General features: G+C 42.9%; 2 protein-coding genes across 3 annotated transcripts in view; one reads left to right on the top strand and one right to left on the bottom strand.

The window, feature by feature from the left end:
• Positions 1-739, top strand: part of nup37 (nucleoporin 37) — a 29,800-nt gene extending 29,061 nt beyond the window's left edge. The window contains exons 8-10 of the mRNA XM_085251243.1: positions 30-80; positions 365-458; positions 562-739. Of these exons, the coding sequence (XP_085107369.1) occupies positions 30-80; positions 365-458; positions 562-675 (259 nt within the window). The 3' untranslated portion in view covers positions 676-739. The remainder of the gene's footprint in view (positions 1-29; positions 81-364; positions 459-561) is intronic.
• A 6,671-nt stretch (positions 740-7,410) lies between these two features.
• On the bottom strand, positions 7,411-12,725 carry th2 (tyrosine hydroxylase 2). Of its 2 annotated transcripts, XM_085252746.1 has the most exons (12): positions 12,330-12,725; positions 11,279-11,453; positions 11,057-11,145; positions 10,905-10,972; positions 10,370-10,420; positions 10,130-10,275; positions 9,550-9,685; positions 9,396-9,465; positions 9,260-9,316; positions 9,002-9,097; positions 8,784-8,917; positions 7,411-7,664 (listed from the first exon to the last, which is right to left on the bottom strand). In XM_085252746.1, exons 1-12 carry the CDS (start codon positions 12,558-12,560, stop codon positions 7,499-7,501), a joined length of 1,419 nt encoding a protein of 472 aa, XP_085108872.1. In that variant the 5' UTR covers positions 12,561-12,725; the 3' UTR covers positions 7,411-7,498. The 2 variants fall into 2 exon arrangements, with proteins under 2 accessions (XP_085108872.1, XP_085108871.1); XM_085252745.1 differs by having other exon boundaries at positions 8,784-9,097.
• Between the last annotated feature and the right edge of the window lie 792 nt (positions 12,726-13,517).

Here is a 13,517-nt window from a genome sequence, read left to right as displayed (position 1 = left end):
GTCTAAGTCACGTTTTTTGTTGTTTGCAGTTACCCACAAGAAAAAAGACCAGCTCACATCGATAAAGCACGGCTGTTTAGGTGAGGAAAGTTCTTCCATAAGCCTTATTGCTTCGGTTCATACCTGCTCAGGTTTCTCCTTTAAATCTGGTCAGTCTGTGATTCGCTAAAAAATATTTTAATTTTATTGAAATTGAAAGATTTGGAGTTTTCTTTTTGGTCTTTTACAAAGACCTGAATTGGTTGGCATCACAGAAGAAACTTTCATAACTTAACACAAGTCAGTTTCAGGAGGATGATTTTATATTTCAGACAGTAATTCTCCAATTGTGTGAAGGCTTTCAGGACTTTGTTCTTCTCTCCAGGTGGTCTCGAGCCAATGAAAACCTCTTTGCCACAACGGGATGTCCAGGAAAGATCAACACTCAGCTGATCATCCACCATCTCGGCCACCCGCAGGTCTGTGTGTGCTTTCCATAGTTGTTATGAGTTTTGTTTTTGTTTTTAATTAAATTTAATGTGCTTTCCATCAGCTCACGTCACACACCTCATGTCGTTACAGCCGGTGGCGATCGGGTCGGTGACCGTCGGATCAGGCCTCAGTTGGCACCGGACGCTGCCGCTCTGTGTGGTCGGCGGCGACAGGAAGCTTTGCTTTTGGATGACTGAGATGTAGAAATCTGTTGTGGAAACCTGCGTCCTGTTTCTGTTTGTGCTCAATAAAATATTTTTCCAAGTATTCGTGCAGTTTGTGTGGAATTTGATGGGAATTGGCTGCATGCTCGAGCTTTGTTCTTCTCATTTCTGACCACCCCTTCAGGTCAGCTACAGATAAACAGCAGGATTGTCTGGTTTATGCCGAGAACTTGTTTTTCATTTCTCAGAGGAATGACTTACATCAGTTGTCTGTTATGTCCTGCCAAGAGAGCCGTAGTTCAAAGGAACGTGTCCGAGTGCCAACTCTACACTTCACCAGTCAACGTTGTCCTCGTACAGGTGTTTTCTCTCCCTCTTGGCTTCTGAATTTTCTTACTATCCACGGCGGACCTTGAATCATATCACGAAAAGTGTAAGCACGGGAAAAGCTCAGGGAGGCTCTCAAGTCTGAGGTCATTTCAGGTTATCTTCAGCTTCAAACTGAGCAGTTGCGTGAGGATTTAGGAAGAGGAGAGGATGTGCCTCACCTGACCTTGATGAAGACTCGGGATGACTTGGCAGCTGCCCGCAGTAGAACAAAGACTCATTGTACCATCACAGGATTGCCTGCGAGTTTTCAAAGCGGTTGTACGGCCGCTCAACTGCAGCGGGTGCTGGTGTAATTAAACTGATCGTGAATCATTCGGGGTGGCAGGTGATCACTTCAGCTTCCACCTCAATGCACGAGCTTTATTTCAACGTAAACGTCAGCTTAAACACTGGGTTATATTGGACGCCGACGCCGGTGTGACAGAGCAGGAGCGAGCACCACTCTTTCAAACCAGTCCATCAGCCTCCTATATTTCTTGGACAGGAGGCGCTGACCACCATCCACAAAGCATAACATGCTACTGCTCTCCCGGTCCACTTTTTTTGTTTGAACAAGTCCAATGTGGTCGCAGCTCTCTGGGTTTTGCCGTGCTTTAGGTGCAAGCGGTGTTGGAGCAGCTGCGTATACAAGACCGATTCCAAAAAAAGTGGAGCGGCTGTGTGAAATGCAAATAAAAACAAAATGATTTGAAAATCATTTAAAGCCTGCGTTAAACTGAATATTCTGCAAAGCCAACGTATAAAAAGATCGAAGCCGAGTAGTGTCACCTTCCCACTGTGTTGCATCACGTCTTACTTTAACAAATTCAGCTGCTCAGCAGTTCGGGCCTCCTTTTGTTATATGTTTGTATCATAACGTGCCAAATATCTTTAATGGAGGACAAGTTTGGACTGGAGACAGGCCAGTTTGGCACCCGGACTCTCTCAGTCCAGAGCCGTGCTGTCAGAGTACGTGCACAAAGCGGTTTGGCATCATCTCACAAAGTAAGCAAGCCCTGTGATACCCGCACATATCCTTCATTATCTATATCCTGTTCACTAACGGCCTCTGAAACAGTCTGGGCAGTAGCGTTTCTGGATTTTATTCGTGTTTATATTTGCTGGGTTTGCAGAGTTTGTAGATGCAGGGGAGAACTGTGTGCACCAGTGATGGTTTTCAGGGGTGTTTCTGAAACTGCTGCAAACTTATCAGGTCACATTATTTTGAACTCCAACCCACAAATCAGCTTCTCTGAGACGTTCACTTTCAATACACGATCATGTTTACCTCATTATTAATAAGATGGATATATTTTCAGATCTTTGAAAAATGTATTTGTACTTAAATTTTTTATTCATTTAACTGTTGTTATTCAGGAAAACGCGACTCTTTTGATGTCATGGCCAATATGACCCAGTAATACACATAAATACTGCAAAATATGAAGTAAATAAAGAGACTTCTGCTTCTTTCTTCAGCTTCTCCCTTTTGTGGTCATGGCAGCAACAGATCATCTGCTTCCATCTCACTCTATCCCCTGGATCCTCTGTCACACCAACCCTCTGCGTGTCCTCCTTCACTAAATCTTCTCTGTTGCCTTCCTCCTTTCCTCCTCCCTTGCATCTTCAGCATCCTTTGTCCAGCATATCCACCATCCCTCCTATGCACATATCAGCCTTGCCCCTTTTACTTTGTCTGCAAACGGTTCCCTCTGATCTACTAACTCTGTCCATTCTGATCACTCCCAATGAAGATCTTAACATCTAAAGCTTGGCCTCTTGTCTTTTTATCAGTACCACCGTCTCCAAAAGGCACATCGTAGCAGGTGTCACTACTATCTTGTGAACCTTGTCTTTCTGTCACAAATCACTGAACCCTGCCTGGACTCTTCCCCTCCCCACTCGTACGCTTTCACTTCCATCTTCATCGTCACAAATGCCTCCCTCTCATTTCAGGCACCCGGAGCATGAGAAAAAGTTGTCACAGTCGTCTTGGACCAAACGGGGGGTAGCAATGCTCAGGCGTCTACATTTACAGCCTAAAATAAGGGTCCCAGATGTTTTAAAATTACTTCAAGGCCATTTAGTGAGACAGTGCATACGATTTAGTGGATTTTTTTTTTAAATTAAGTTTGAAGCCTTTCTTTCCAATTCAGTGCTGGCTTCTTTTTGAAAGGAACTGACTTCCTTTACTCATGTCACATATGTAAGTCAGTAACAGACCGAGAGCAGTCCTGTAAAGAAGGATAAACTAGTGGTTTAAGATGCCCTTTCATGTGTGCACATTCCGCCTGCTGCAATCACAAACACGAGTCTCAATCCTGAGCGGGTTTACAAATCCTGTGACTCAAGGTGGCCATCTGATGGCTGCCTGACAGAACAGCAGGGAGGCTTAATCTTGTTCATGAGCTGTGTGGACTTCTCTTTGCTGAAAGCAGTCCTCAGATGTCACTCAGATGACCCCGGCGTTACCTTTTGATGTAACCTGAATGAAGCTTGATCTCTTGCGGTGGCGGTGCTGTGTGGACTAATAACAAACTGTGAAACGATGAAAGCGAGATCAGGCCGTCTTCAAATCTTCACAAACTTCTTTCTAATCTCCTGCCCCCAGATAATTCTTCTGCGGCCCTGCCAACTTTAAGCCGGGGGCTCAACACAAAGAGAGCAAAATAAAAATAATGAGGAGCATGATAGGGCAGGAAACAAAGAGAGAGATTAGAGCTCTTTGAGGCTGGTGTTTGATTTAATCTTGTGGTTGGCCTGGTTTGTTTGCGATGCTTTCCCAGAATGAAGCGATTATGCTGATTTTGATGGAGTAAGGAGAAAGAGTCAGTGAAAAAGGGTCCCATCACTGCTTTAGGGTGGTGTTGGCTGATCATCTGAAGTGTTGATGCAGCCAGTATGCACTTTATGGAAGCTGTGTGTCAACGGTTTATCCTTTTATAAGGTCTATATTGTACCTGCACCCGATTTAAAGTTTTATGAGCACGTTTGAACGAAAAAGCAAACTCAGCTGGGTGCTTTTGCACTTCTGAGTTTACTCACTGAACCATGACATCTCATCATCTGAAATCAAACAAAAAAAAAAAACTGTTGATGAAACATTTCTGGCATGATGGGAGTGGTCTCTTCAAAGCCTGAATAAAGGCAACGGAAACAGAAATGGCACTGGGAGGTTAGATGGTTGACTGTCAAAGGCCCAGGAATACTTAAAACCACCTACCCATCCACTGGCATCGGCTAGACCCTTAGCTTGGTAGCATCATTTGCAGGGAGGAGTTAACTATGTGGGTATGAATGGTTGTCATCTGTCTGTGTTAGCCCTGCTTCACATTGGTGACCTGTCCAGGATGAACCCTGCCTCTCGCTCTATGGCAGCTGGGGTAGCCCACCCATGACCCTAATAAGGATAAGTGGAAGAGAAAGGAAGGATGGATGGATAAACCAAACAGAAAAACTGGGACGCCTCTGGCTGTTCATCATCTAATAATGAGTAAGTAATTTATTAAATCTGTTCTTACTCATTAATTTAATTGTTCTGAAAATCCATATATTTGGATCCAACTGGGCTGTATTTGAAATAATATGACTTTGGCTTTGAGAATCGGTGCCAGCAGCCTCTGGAGCTGCTGTGCCAGGTTGTAAATGTGCTTTTTAATTCTGCTTAGTTAGATATTTTAACACAGGACAAAAAGTTAATACCATGCAGTAGTTGCATATTGCTGCTCTGGAGCTGGAAAGACAAATTCAACTGACTGCCTGAGATCACACTGAACTTTCCTTCTCCATCATAAATTTACCATAAGCTGGAGTCCTGGTCTTCCAGGTAAGTCCAGCCAATCACCGATGAATGTCTTATTTCCTTACTTCCGTTCTGTCTCTTGTTCTCTCTGTTTAACTTCAGCGTCAGTGAAGCTGCTGTAAAAACCACACTTCTCTAAAGTTGACTTTGTTTGAATTCCAGATGTTGCAGATGCTTCCAGGGCTTCACCTAATGATGGCTGGCAGATGTTTGTCTGTGTTTAACATATTAACTAACTGAATTAAAAAAAAAAAGGAACCGCTAATCAGCTTCAGAGGTGTGTTGTTTTGCTTTGCCTTCCCTCACCTGACTTCAGCTCCTCACGCACAGGTATAGTATAGTGACTCAGATAAAATGTCTCTTAAAATATTTAACTATTCCTTTTATCTATCTATTTATCTATAAGGCTTTCCCAAGTGATTCTTAAGAGTATTTAATTCATGAAATACTCTTACAACACCTTGTGGCTGGGGCAGTGCTGGGGGCACGTCCAGATGTGGGATTTTGTGAGACACATAGATTATAACTGATCAGTGAATGTCATTTTACTACTTGAGTACACATCATAGACCAAACAAGTTTGTATAGATATGTGTTTTACTAATACTGTCCACTATGACATGAGCTCCTGGATCCATGTTTAGAATCACCAGTTAACCTATCCATGTCTGTATAGAAGAAGAAGAAGAACAGTATCTGAAAGGTATATCCTCAAGAAAAAGGAAAAAAGATCAGAGAGATGTGGGATTTTGTGAGACATATACATTATACATTCATCTGATCCATCTGCTGTTCCCTGATGCCTCATCAGAGTAGGGTGGCTGAAAAGAACGAGGTATACAAACTTACACAAGAACTGGCCTGATGGAGTGATGAAGAGCCTTGGGGAGACTGTTGTTGTGATTTGGCACTGTATAAATAAAATTGAATTAAATTGAATGAATTTAAATGTGAAAATTGTTGGTTCAAATTGTCATCTGTCATCTGTAAAACATGGCGGAGGTGGTTTCCATTTCAGCCAGCGGTGTTGGAGATCTTGTCACGGAAAACTATGAATTTTTTTATTTTTAATCCAACATGCAATACCATCTGGAACGTTTCTGATTGACAGCAATGATCCCAAACACTGCCAATGCAGTAAAAGCATCTCTGGATAGAAAAACACACATCCTCAACATTACTGAAGCAGTGTGGGATCATCTAAAGGCATACAGCATCCAAAGAAGAGCTTTAAATGCCCTTCAAGACACGGGATAACTATTCCTGAAGACTACTTAAAGAAATTCAAAGAAGGTTGCCTTCAGTTCAGGCTGTGTTGAAGAATAAAGGTGGTCATGTGATTGTAAAAAAAGAAAAAACCCCAAAACAAAAGACTATTTTGTGCCTCGTATACTGTACTACTTGCATGTTAGCACAGATTTCAATAAATCCCTGCAGCTATTTCCCAATTTTCCTGGCAAAATAAAGGGTGGTTCATGACCTGTGTACCTTTTTAGGGAGAAAAAAGGTACACATATTTACCTTGAGGTCCAGTGAGGTGCATTAGTGCAAAACGGACCCATGAGGACTGGGATGGACTTTTAATGTGCCTCACAGACTATCTTACTGAGGACGCAGTGAACCTCCTGACCCTGATTTCAGAAGCAACCGAGCCAGCGTCGGGATGAGATGGCCCTGACATCAATAAAGGAAACACTCATGGTTAGGGATGACACAGCATTTGGGATTTGTGGCGAGTAAGCGCAAGAATCTCATTGGATCCCTTCTGCTGGTCGCCGGGTTACAAGAAATTATAAAGTGTGAAACATTTGGTTGGAGAGTGCTAGTGTGTGCGTTGCTGCACACTTTCAAAAGCAGCAGATTACTCTTCCCCCCCTCCCTAGCCCTCTCTTTTTGCACACAATTTTTTCTCCTCTGCACACACAAGCTTTTCCCAGGGAGGCTTGATTTACTGCACAGTGGAATTATGGGAAGGGAAAGCTTCCCAACACAAGGTGGCTGGCGCAAGGCTTTTGCCAGCCACCGTCTTGATGCTGGTGATGCTTTATGAATCCTGCAGATGGAGATGATTTGTCTTCTCAAGGGGAAGCTTTGACGTGCACGGCTTTGATATGCATTGTCGCCGGTGTGGAGATCAAAACGCTGGACGTCTATCAAAAACCCCGAAGGCCAAATTCGCCAAAGAGAAATAAAGAGAGAAGAGCGTCTGTCAGCAGCGCAGCCCTGCGGACCATGCTGTGGTCGGCTGTGAGGTCCCGGCGACCTGGCCCTGCTGACGTGTTGGGCCTCAGTGCTGGCTCTGGCCTTGACCAGAAGAGGGAACACGATACTTAAATCATTCATAATTAGCTCCTTCCCTTTGCTTAATAACACGTGAAGATAAATGACTTCCAAGAATTTTCCAAATGGAAATAGTCGGTTTGGAATTAAAAGCTAGAAAATGGTCTGGGAGCCCTGTATTGTAGTGGTTCAGCCTTTGCCTTTGATTAGTCCTGCTGACAAACATTGAATCACCTCTGTGGCGCATTTTTTTCAGATTGAAATGTAAAACAACAAAGAGTTTTTCATGAAAATAAACATTTATTGTCTTTTTACATGGTCTACTTTATACACACAGTTAAATGGCCCAGTGGAGCCTTACAAATCTCACTACATAAGGAGGAGAAATCTTATAAAAATGTCTCCCCCGGTCTTAAGACGAGCTGAGCTTCTCCAGGGCGCTGTGCAGGGTCTTGAGGTCCTCCCTCATCTGGCTCAGGGCGTTTTGGATTTTACTGGGTTGATCCAGGACCTCCACGCTGCAGGTGAAGGGGTCATAGCGGACTGTGAAGGGGCGCTTGATGTTTGCAGAGTATTTCCTGTGCACATAAAACAAATTGAAGACAAATATTAGAAAGAGAACAACGTTTAACTGACCAGACATGTCTGGAAATCACTTTGGAGATTTTCTACTGGGTATAATAAACAGCGATTCTACTGAGATCAACTGTAGTACTGAAGACTGTCTGATTGGTTTTTCACTCAATGTCATGCCCACTGGTAGAATTGTCTGCCATACTAGATGTGATACAACCACAGGTTGCTATGGAAACGTATACTGTAGTGTTGTTAGCAGTGGTAATGGCTGGCACTCACTGGATGAACTTGGTGCTGCACCAAAAACCTCCTAGTAATTGCTTTGATTGCTAGCAGGTTGCCATGGTTGCCTGTAGTTTTTCATCTTTATCTATTTGCATTTCCTGCATATTTACATAACCAATAAAACTGCTTGTGCTCTGCAGTTTTGACCGCAGTGTTTACTTAAATCTCAGTATAGTGGCTGGCCTTTTTGTGGGCCACACTCCCAACTGGTGGTTGTCAGAGGGTCAGTAACTGGTCTGTGGCCCTGTGTGACTGGCATGATGGTGGTTGCCAGATGGTTGCAGATCAGTTTCTATGTCTGTGTGACACATTGGCTTGGTTTTTTTTAGAGCCGGAAGGGAGCATATTTGGACAAGAGTGAGCTAAACTGTACAGGTGCCACTCACAGGCACAAATATCTGCTAATCAGTGCAAGTGACAAACAAATGAAATACTGGAATTTCACTCAAACTGAAGCACAAACATATGGATGGTCTATACCTCACAGCAGGACATATTATTAGTCAGATATTTCCCCTAAAAACGCTCCCTAGAGAAGCAGAGACACAGTAGAGAGGTCCACTTTGTGAGTTCAACTAGTGGAGGCAGATAGTCGGCAGCTCTAACTCCAACTTCTCATTCAAATGTTGTTAGTTCTAGTTGAGACTTCATAACCTGCATTAATGAAGGGTGATGTCACAGTAGCTATGTCCATCTTTTCTATGTCCATCACAAGTGCCAAAAAGAAGACAACAATATATAATATATATAGGATATATAATACACTATTAAAAAGTAGGGACCTCCATGAACATTTGATGAGGGTTTCTATGTGCTTATATATATTTTTCTTGTACCTCAGTTTCATCTTTGCATCCTCGAAGCTCTCAGACACAAAGTAAACCGGCTGGTAGGTTTGGTCCTGGTACGGCTGGACCGCAGTCTCCTCCGGGGCAAACGGCTTGTACTCGGGCTCGTTGGACAGGGCGTACTGGAGACACAGGTCACCAGCAGTGTCAGACAGCACAGCAGGTAAATGCAGAAACAGAGGACATCTGTGTGTGAGGAAACTCACAACAAGCTCTCCGTAGGAGGACAGAAGTCCAGCGCCGTAAGCCTTTACTGCCCCGTTCTGCTTGCAGAGGCCAAACTCCACAGTGAACCAGTATAACTGCAGTGCAAAAAAAAAAAAAGAGGGTTGATGAAAGGTGTTTACCACTAGATGGCACTGAAGGCCATTAAACTGCAAAGAGTGAAGCTGTAGGTCTGCATGAATGTGTTAAAAATCACTCATTGCATTTACATGTTCTATTTTTGAGGCTGAGAATCGTACCGTTGACAGTTTCTCAATGTCCTCATCAGAAACCCCGAGTGAGGCAAGTCCAATCTCCTGAAAACATCCAAGTTTATTAATTCATACTTCATTTAAGGTCACACAAAGAATAAAAACAAGCTCACAGTTCAGTCACCTGTGAAAACTGGGCAAACTCCTTATCTGCCAGCATGGGGATATGGCCGAGCAGCTCGTGGCAGCAGTCTCTGTGGGAGCGGTGTGATCTTTATTATCAAAGTAAAATCAGCCAAGAGCATAAAGAAACAGTTCAGGTCTTACTAAAAACTCACGGCTCAGGGGAGTGCATGGGCGCAGAGGAGTGTCTGATGTACTGCGTGCACTGAAACACCCTGAAGGCCAAACTGGCGAGGAAGTCTCGGGCTGACAGCAGGCCGGCTACTGGGCGCAGCTGGAAACCAGTTCTCTCTGAATTTAACCAGAAAAAAAGAACAGAAAATAAACTGTCCGTTTTGGTATCTTCTCTTTCTGCGTCTTTACTTCATTTCAGTCCTTGTTGTCACAACAAGGAGCTTTAATTAACACAAAAACAGCATTAAGGCACAGCACTGTCGTCCCAGACTCCCCACTTGTAATGCATCAAAAGATGCATCAGTACCTGTGACACAAAAAAACATGCGAAGAATCACGTTTCATCTGCTTATCTGTCTAAATGAAACCTAACTAATGAGAGAAAATAGCCAAGAAAATAAAAAGCTGTTTGAAGAAGTGAAGAACTTTTATAATGCATTTTAAAAGAGTGATATCTTAAACACTACTTCTCTTCTTTATACGTGTAATTTCGTCTTTTAGAGACTTTTAAAACTCGTCTGAGTTAAATTCTGTTCAGATTTTAATTTTTAAGTGTGTCACCTTTCAAGAAGGCCGACACCTCTCGTAGCTGAGGGATACGGTCCTCTCCGTAGCCGCACTCTTTCTCCAGCTGCTGCAAGCTGTCTAGGAACTGTTTGCAGGCCAAACTCGGGTAAATGCTCCTCAGCTGCTGGTAGACCTGCCTCCTTTAAACACAACCATACCAGAGCATCACTGTGATGTAATCGCCCCCTCCACAGTGCATCTACAGCCATGACTGTGCAGGCTGGGCTGCCTCACCATGTAGATATCTCCTCTGCTGTGTACTCCACCACAGGTAGCGGGTCCCCCCTGCAGGATATTCATAAACATCAGTCCCCACATGTTCAATAATATGTTCAATAAACTATTTTTAAACTGGATCTGACTGCATTCACGTCACCAGTTAACCCAGAAAGATATAAAGGTAAGATATATATAAAAATAAGGAAACTATGGCATTAAAATTTCAAATGAAATATCCTGAAGTCAAAGCAATAATCTGCACAGTATAGATAAGACATTACAAGTGGAGACAGTCCAGGTGCTCAGTAGGGGGCGACATAGAGTTAAAAACATCCAGCTTTTATTCACAGCTTCACCTGCGGGTTGCAGCATCTGATGTGGTGTTTTTCTGATCACTTCTTTCTTTGTGCTGCAACAGCTAACAATTCCACCAGCCTATGCATCATTTCAGCTGCACAATTCAAACTTTTCACCTCTTTTAGATTAAACTTTTTAACCCGGTAATACCAAACGTGACTTTTTCAGACGTCATCAGCGTAGAGGGACTCACTGTTTGTATCTGAAGGCCAGCTCAGAGATGACGGCCCGTCTCTTTCTGTATTCAGGGTCATTGTATCCCTGCAATAAATGAATAATGATCATTACGCTCTATTTTGCCATTATTTTTGTCTTTCATTTAGGAGCAGATGCGTAATCACTCACTGGATGGTCGTGGTCCATGTCAGGATCAAATTTGGTGATCAACATGTTGCATCTGTCGAGGTCTTTTATCTGTCGGGGAAACCAGGGCACTGTGGTCGAGCGCAAACAAACTAATTAGTGCTCCTGCCATCCGTCTGATTGGCTGATATCGCATGCAGTGGTTAATGGGTCCTGTGCTAACACGATAAAAGCATTGGGGTGAATCAATGATCAGACACTTGCCCTTTTCTTCTGGCATGCAGCGAACGTCGTCAGCCACTCTCTTCAGTGAGTTGACGAACACGTCCAGGTCTGAGCTGTGAACTTCACACTTCATGAAGAACTCCAGGTCCGTCGTGCTGTTCTTACACTTCCTCCCCATTCGGCTCTCGATGTGGAGAAGCTTGGCTTCAAATGTCTGCAAGAGATTTTAAAAAGTACAAAGATGTAATTTTCCTGCTTTTCCTTCAGGTTTTTCTTTCAGTTCTGCTGGTCTTTAGCTTTACCCCATAAACATAACAAAATCTTTTTATTTGTCACTCATTCCATGAGCTTCACAGGCTGCTCAAGACAAATCACCCACACCAAATAAATCTTACCAAACACAAATTCGTTGTTTTGTTTGTTTGTTTTCCATTACCCAGGAGAAAAAACAAGATTCTTGACATTAAAAATATAATTTAAGAGTGTCTTGGTTAAAAAAAGACAGCAGTACAATTTAACTGCATAAATGAAATTAATTAGTAATTAGTTTTGGTGATATCTCTAATAAAAATCGGACTTTTTCCTACAGCAGCAATAATGCCTGATAATTGACATCCTTTTATCCAGAAGTTCCCTCTTCAGTAACACCAGCTTTAAACTTTGCAGTAATTCTGGATTTTCTGAAAGTTTTATTGTAAGGGATTCTGCACACCATGAAATGTGGAAAAATGTGCTTTGCTTCTGGCTCTCTGTAGTTTTTTTTTGTTTTTTGTTTTTTTAATTTATAAGGTTATCAAAGGACAAGTGTCAACAAAGCAAAAAAATGTTCTGTAAATGTGCAAATTAATGCATATTTATAAATTTAATGCATTATTACACGTCACAAACTCGTCAGTCCTTAAAAGAAATGAGGAAATTTAATGGTGATATCTGGCTTCATTTACTGAAAAATGCCTCTGTCGCACGATTCAAGAGTGTTTGAGACATGCTTGACATTGAAATTTATGCTTTTTTCAAGTTTACATTTAATTTATAAAATCGTCACACGAGTCTATGCATTTAATGAAGTGCTTCCACACCTCAGTCTCACCTCAAATATTTTCCCTGTTTTGAAGAAGCCCGCGTTTTTCTCGCTGCTGAGGGCGAACAGGACGTTCAGGGTCACCCTGCCGTCCTTCTCCTCAAACACGAAGCCGTCTCCGTACCTGGAGGGCCCCGGGGAGCCTGCCGGGCCGCCGGCACTTCCGCGCTCCCGGCGCGCGTCCTCGATCAGGCTCTGCTTCCTCCCGCTGAAGGTCTGCACCACACCGTCCGTCTTCATCTCTGTTGGAGCTGAGAGCTCGGACAGGTTTAAATAGCCTCCTCTCCTCTAGAGGCTGTATGGAGATGAGCTGCTTGGAGGCCTGCTTTGCGTCACGGCGTTTTTTCTATTTATGGGGCACAAATATCAGGAGGAGACGCTTCAGGTGCACTCAGACAAAACCATTAAAGGTTACGTAAACGTTACACAGTCTTGGATATAAATAGAAAATTATGCTATGAAGATTATTATGTTCGCTTCTTATTCACCCTGTGTTTTGGGGCAGCTACAGGAACAGATTCAAGATTACATCTAGACTGCAGGTAAGGAAGACATCAGTGAGGTGAACATAACCTCACCTCATTGAGGAAAAGAGCACACTAATCAGCCTTAATAATGCTCCAGCTGACCTAAAAGGTGGATTTATAAGTAAATTACCCTTTTTTATTCACTAAACTGGTGGTGTACAACAGAGGGGGATGTTTGTGTTGGTACCAGCTGTTCCCCTCCAAAAAAATAATATCCTGCAGCACCCAGAATGCTTTGCAGTCTGTTAATATGGACAGACCAAAGACTGTATATAAAAGATGGAGAAGTGATAGCCAGAAGCGACCATATTTGGAAGAAAGGTGAAGCGCTAAGAGCTAAACCGATGAACTGTACAGATGCGACTCACGGGCACAGATAGCTGCTAATTAGTGTTAAACAGAATTTTTTAAATGGTTTGGGGAGCACAGCACGTCTCAACATTTAAGGCCCCCATTATACTTTGAGCCTGCTCTGGCGCTAAGTGACAATATTAGCAAAACTGGAGCATGAAGACTTAATTTTTAGAATGATGATACCATTAATAACACTTTAAAAGGCACAATGAGTGACCCCAGCTAGAAATGAATGAATAATAAAAAATGCACCCCATCAAGACTTCTGAATACAGAAAGTAAAACTATCCAAAGAGGACAAAATTACTCTTTGCTG

Source organism: Mchenga conophoros, linkage group LG17, assembly GCF_057382185.1.
Source record: "Mchenga conophoros isolate Kocher_MC1m ecotype Shallow Benthic linkage group LG17, M_conophoros_male_GT1.1, whole genome shotgun sequence".
NCBI lineage: Eukaryota > Metazoa > Chordata > Actinopteri > Cichliformes > Cichlidae > Mchenga > Mchenga conophoros.
This window is presented reverse-complemented; position numbering and strand designations above follow the sequence as displayed.

What these genes read in the sequence shown, in the direction of transcription:
- th2 (XM_085252745.1), bottom strand. Translation starts at nt 12,560, where the DNA reads ATGAAGACGGACGGTGTGGTGCAGACCTTCAGCGGGAGGAAGCAGAGC. An exon ending in GGTGTCGGCCTTCTTGAAAG is followed by an intron (nt 9,686 to 10,129) that starts GTGACACACTTA and finishes GGTTAAATTCAG; the next exon opens with AGAGAACTGGTTTCCAGCTG. An exon ending in CCCATGCACTCCCCTGAGCC is followed by an intron (nt 9,466 to 9,549) that starts GTGAGTTTTTAG and finishes CCGCTCCCACAG; the next exon opens with AGACTGCTGCCACGAGCTGC.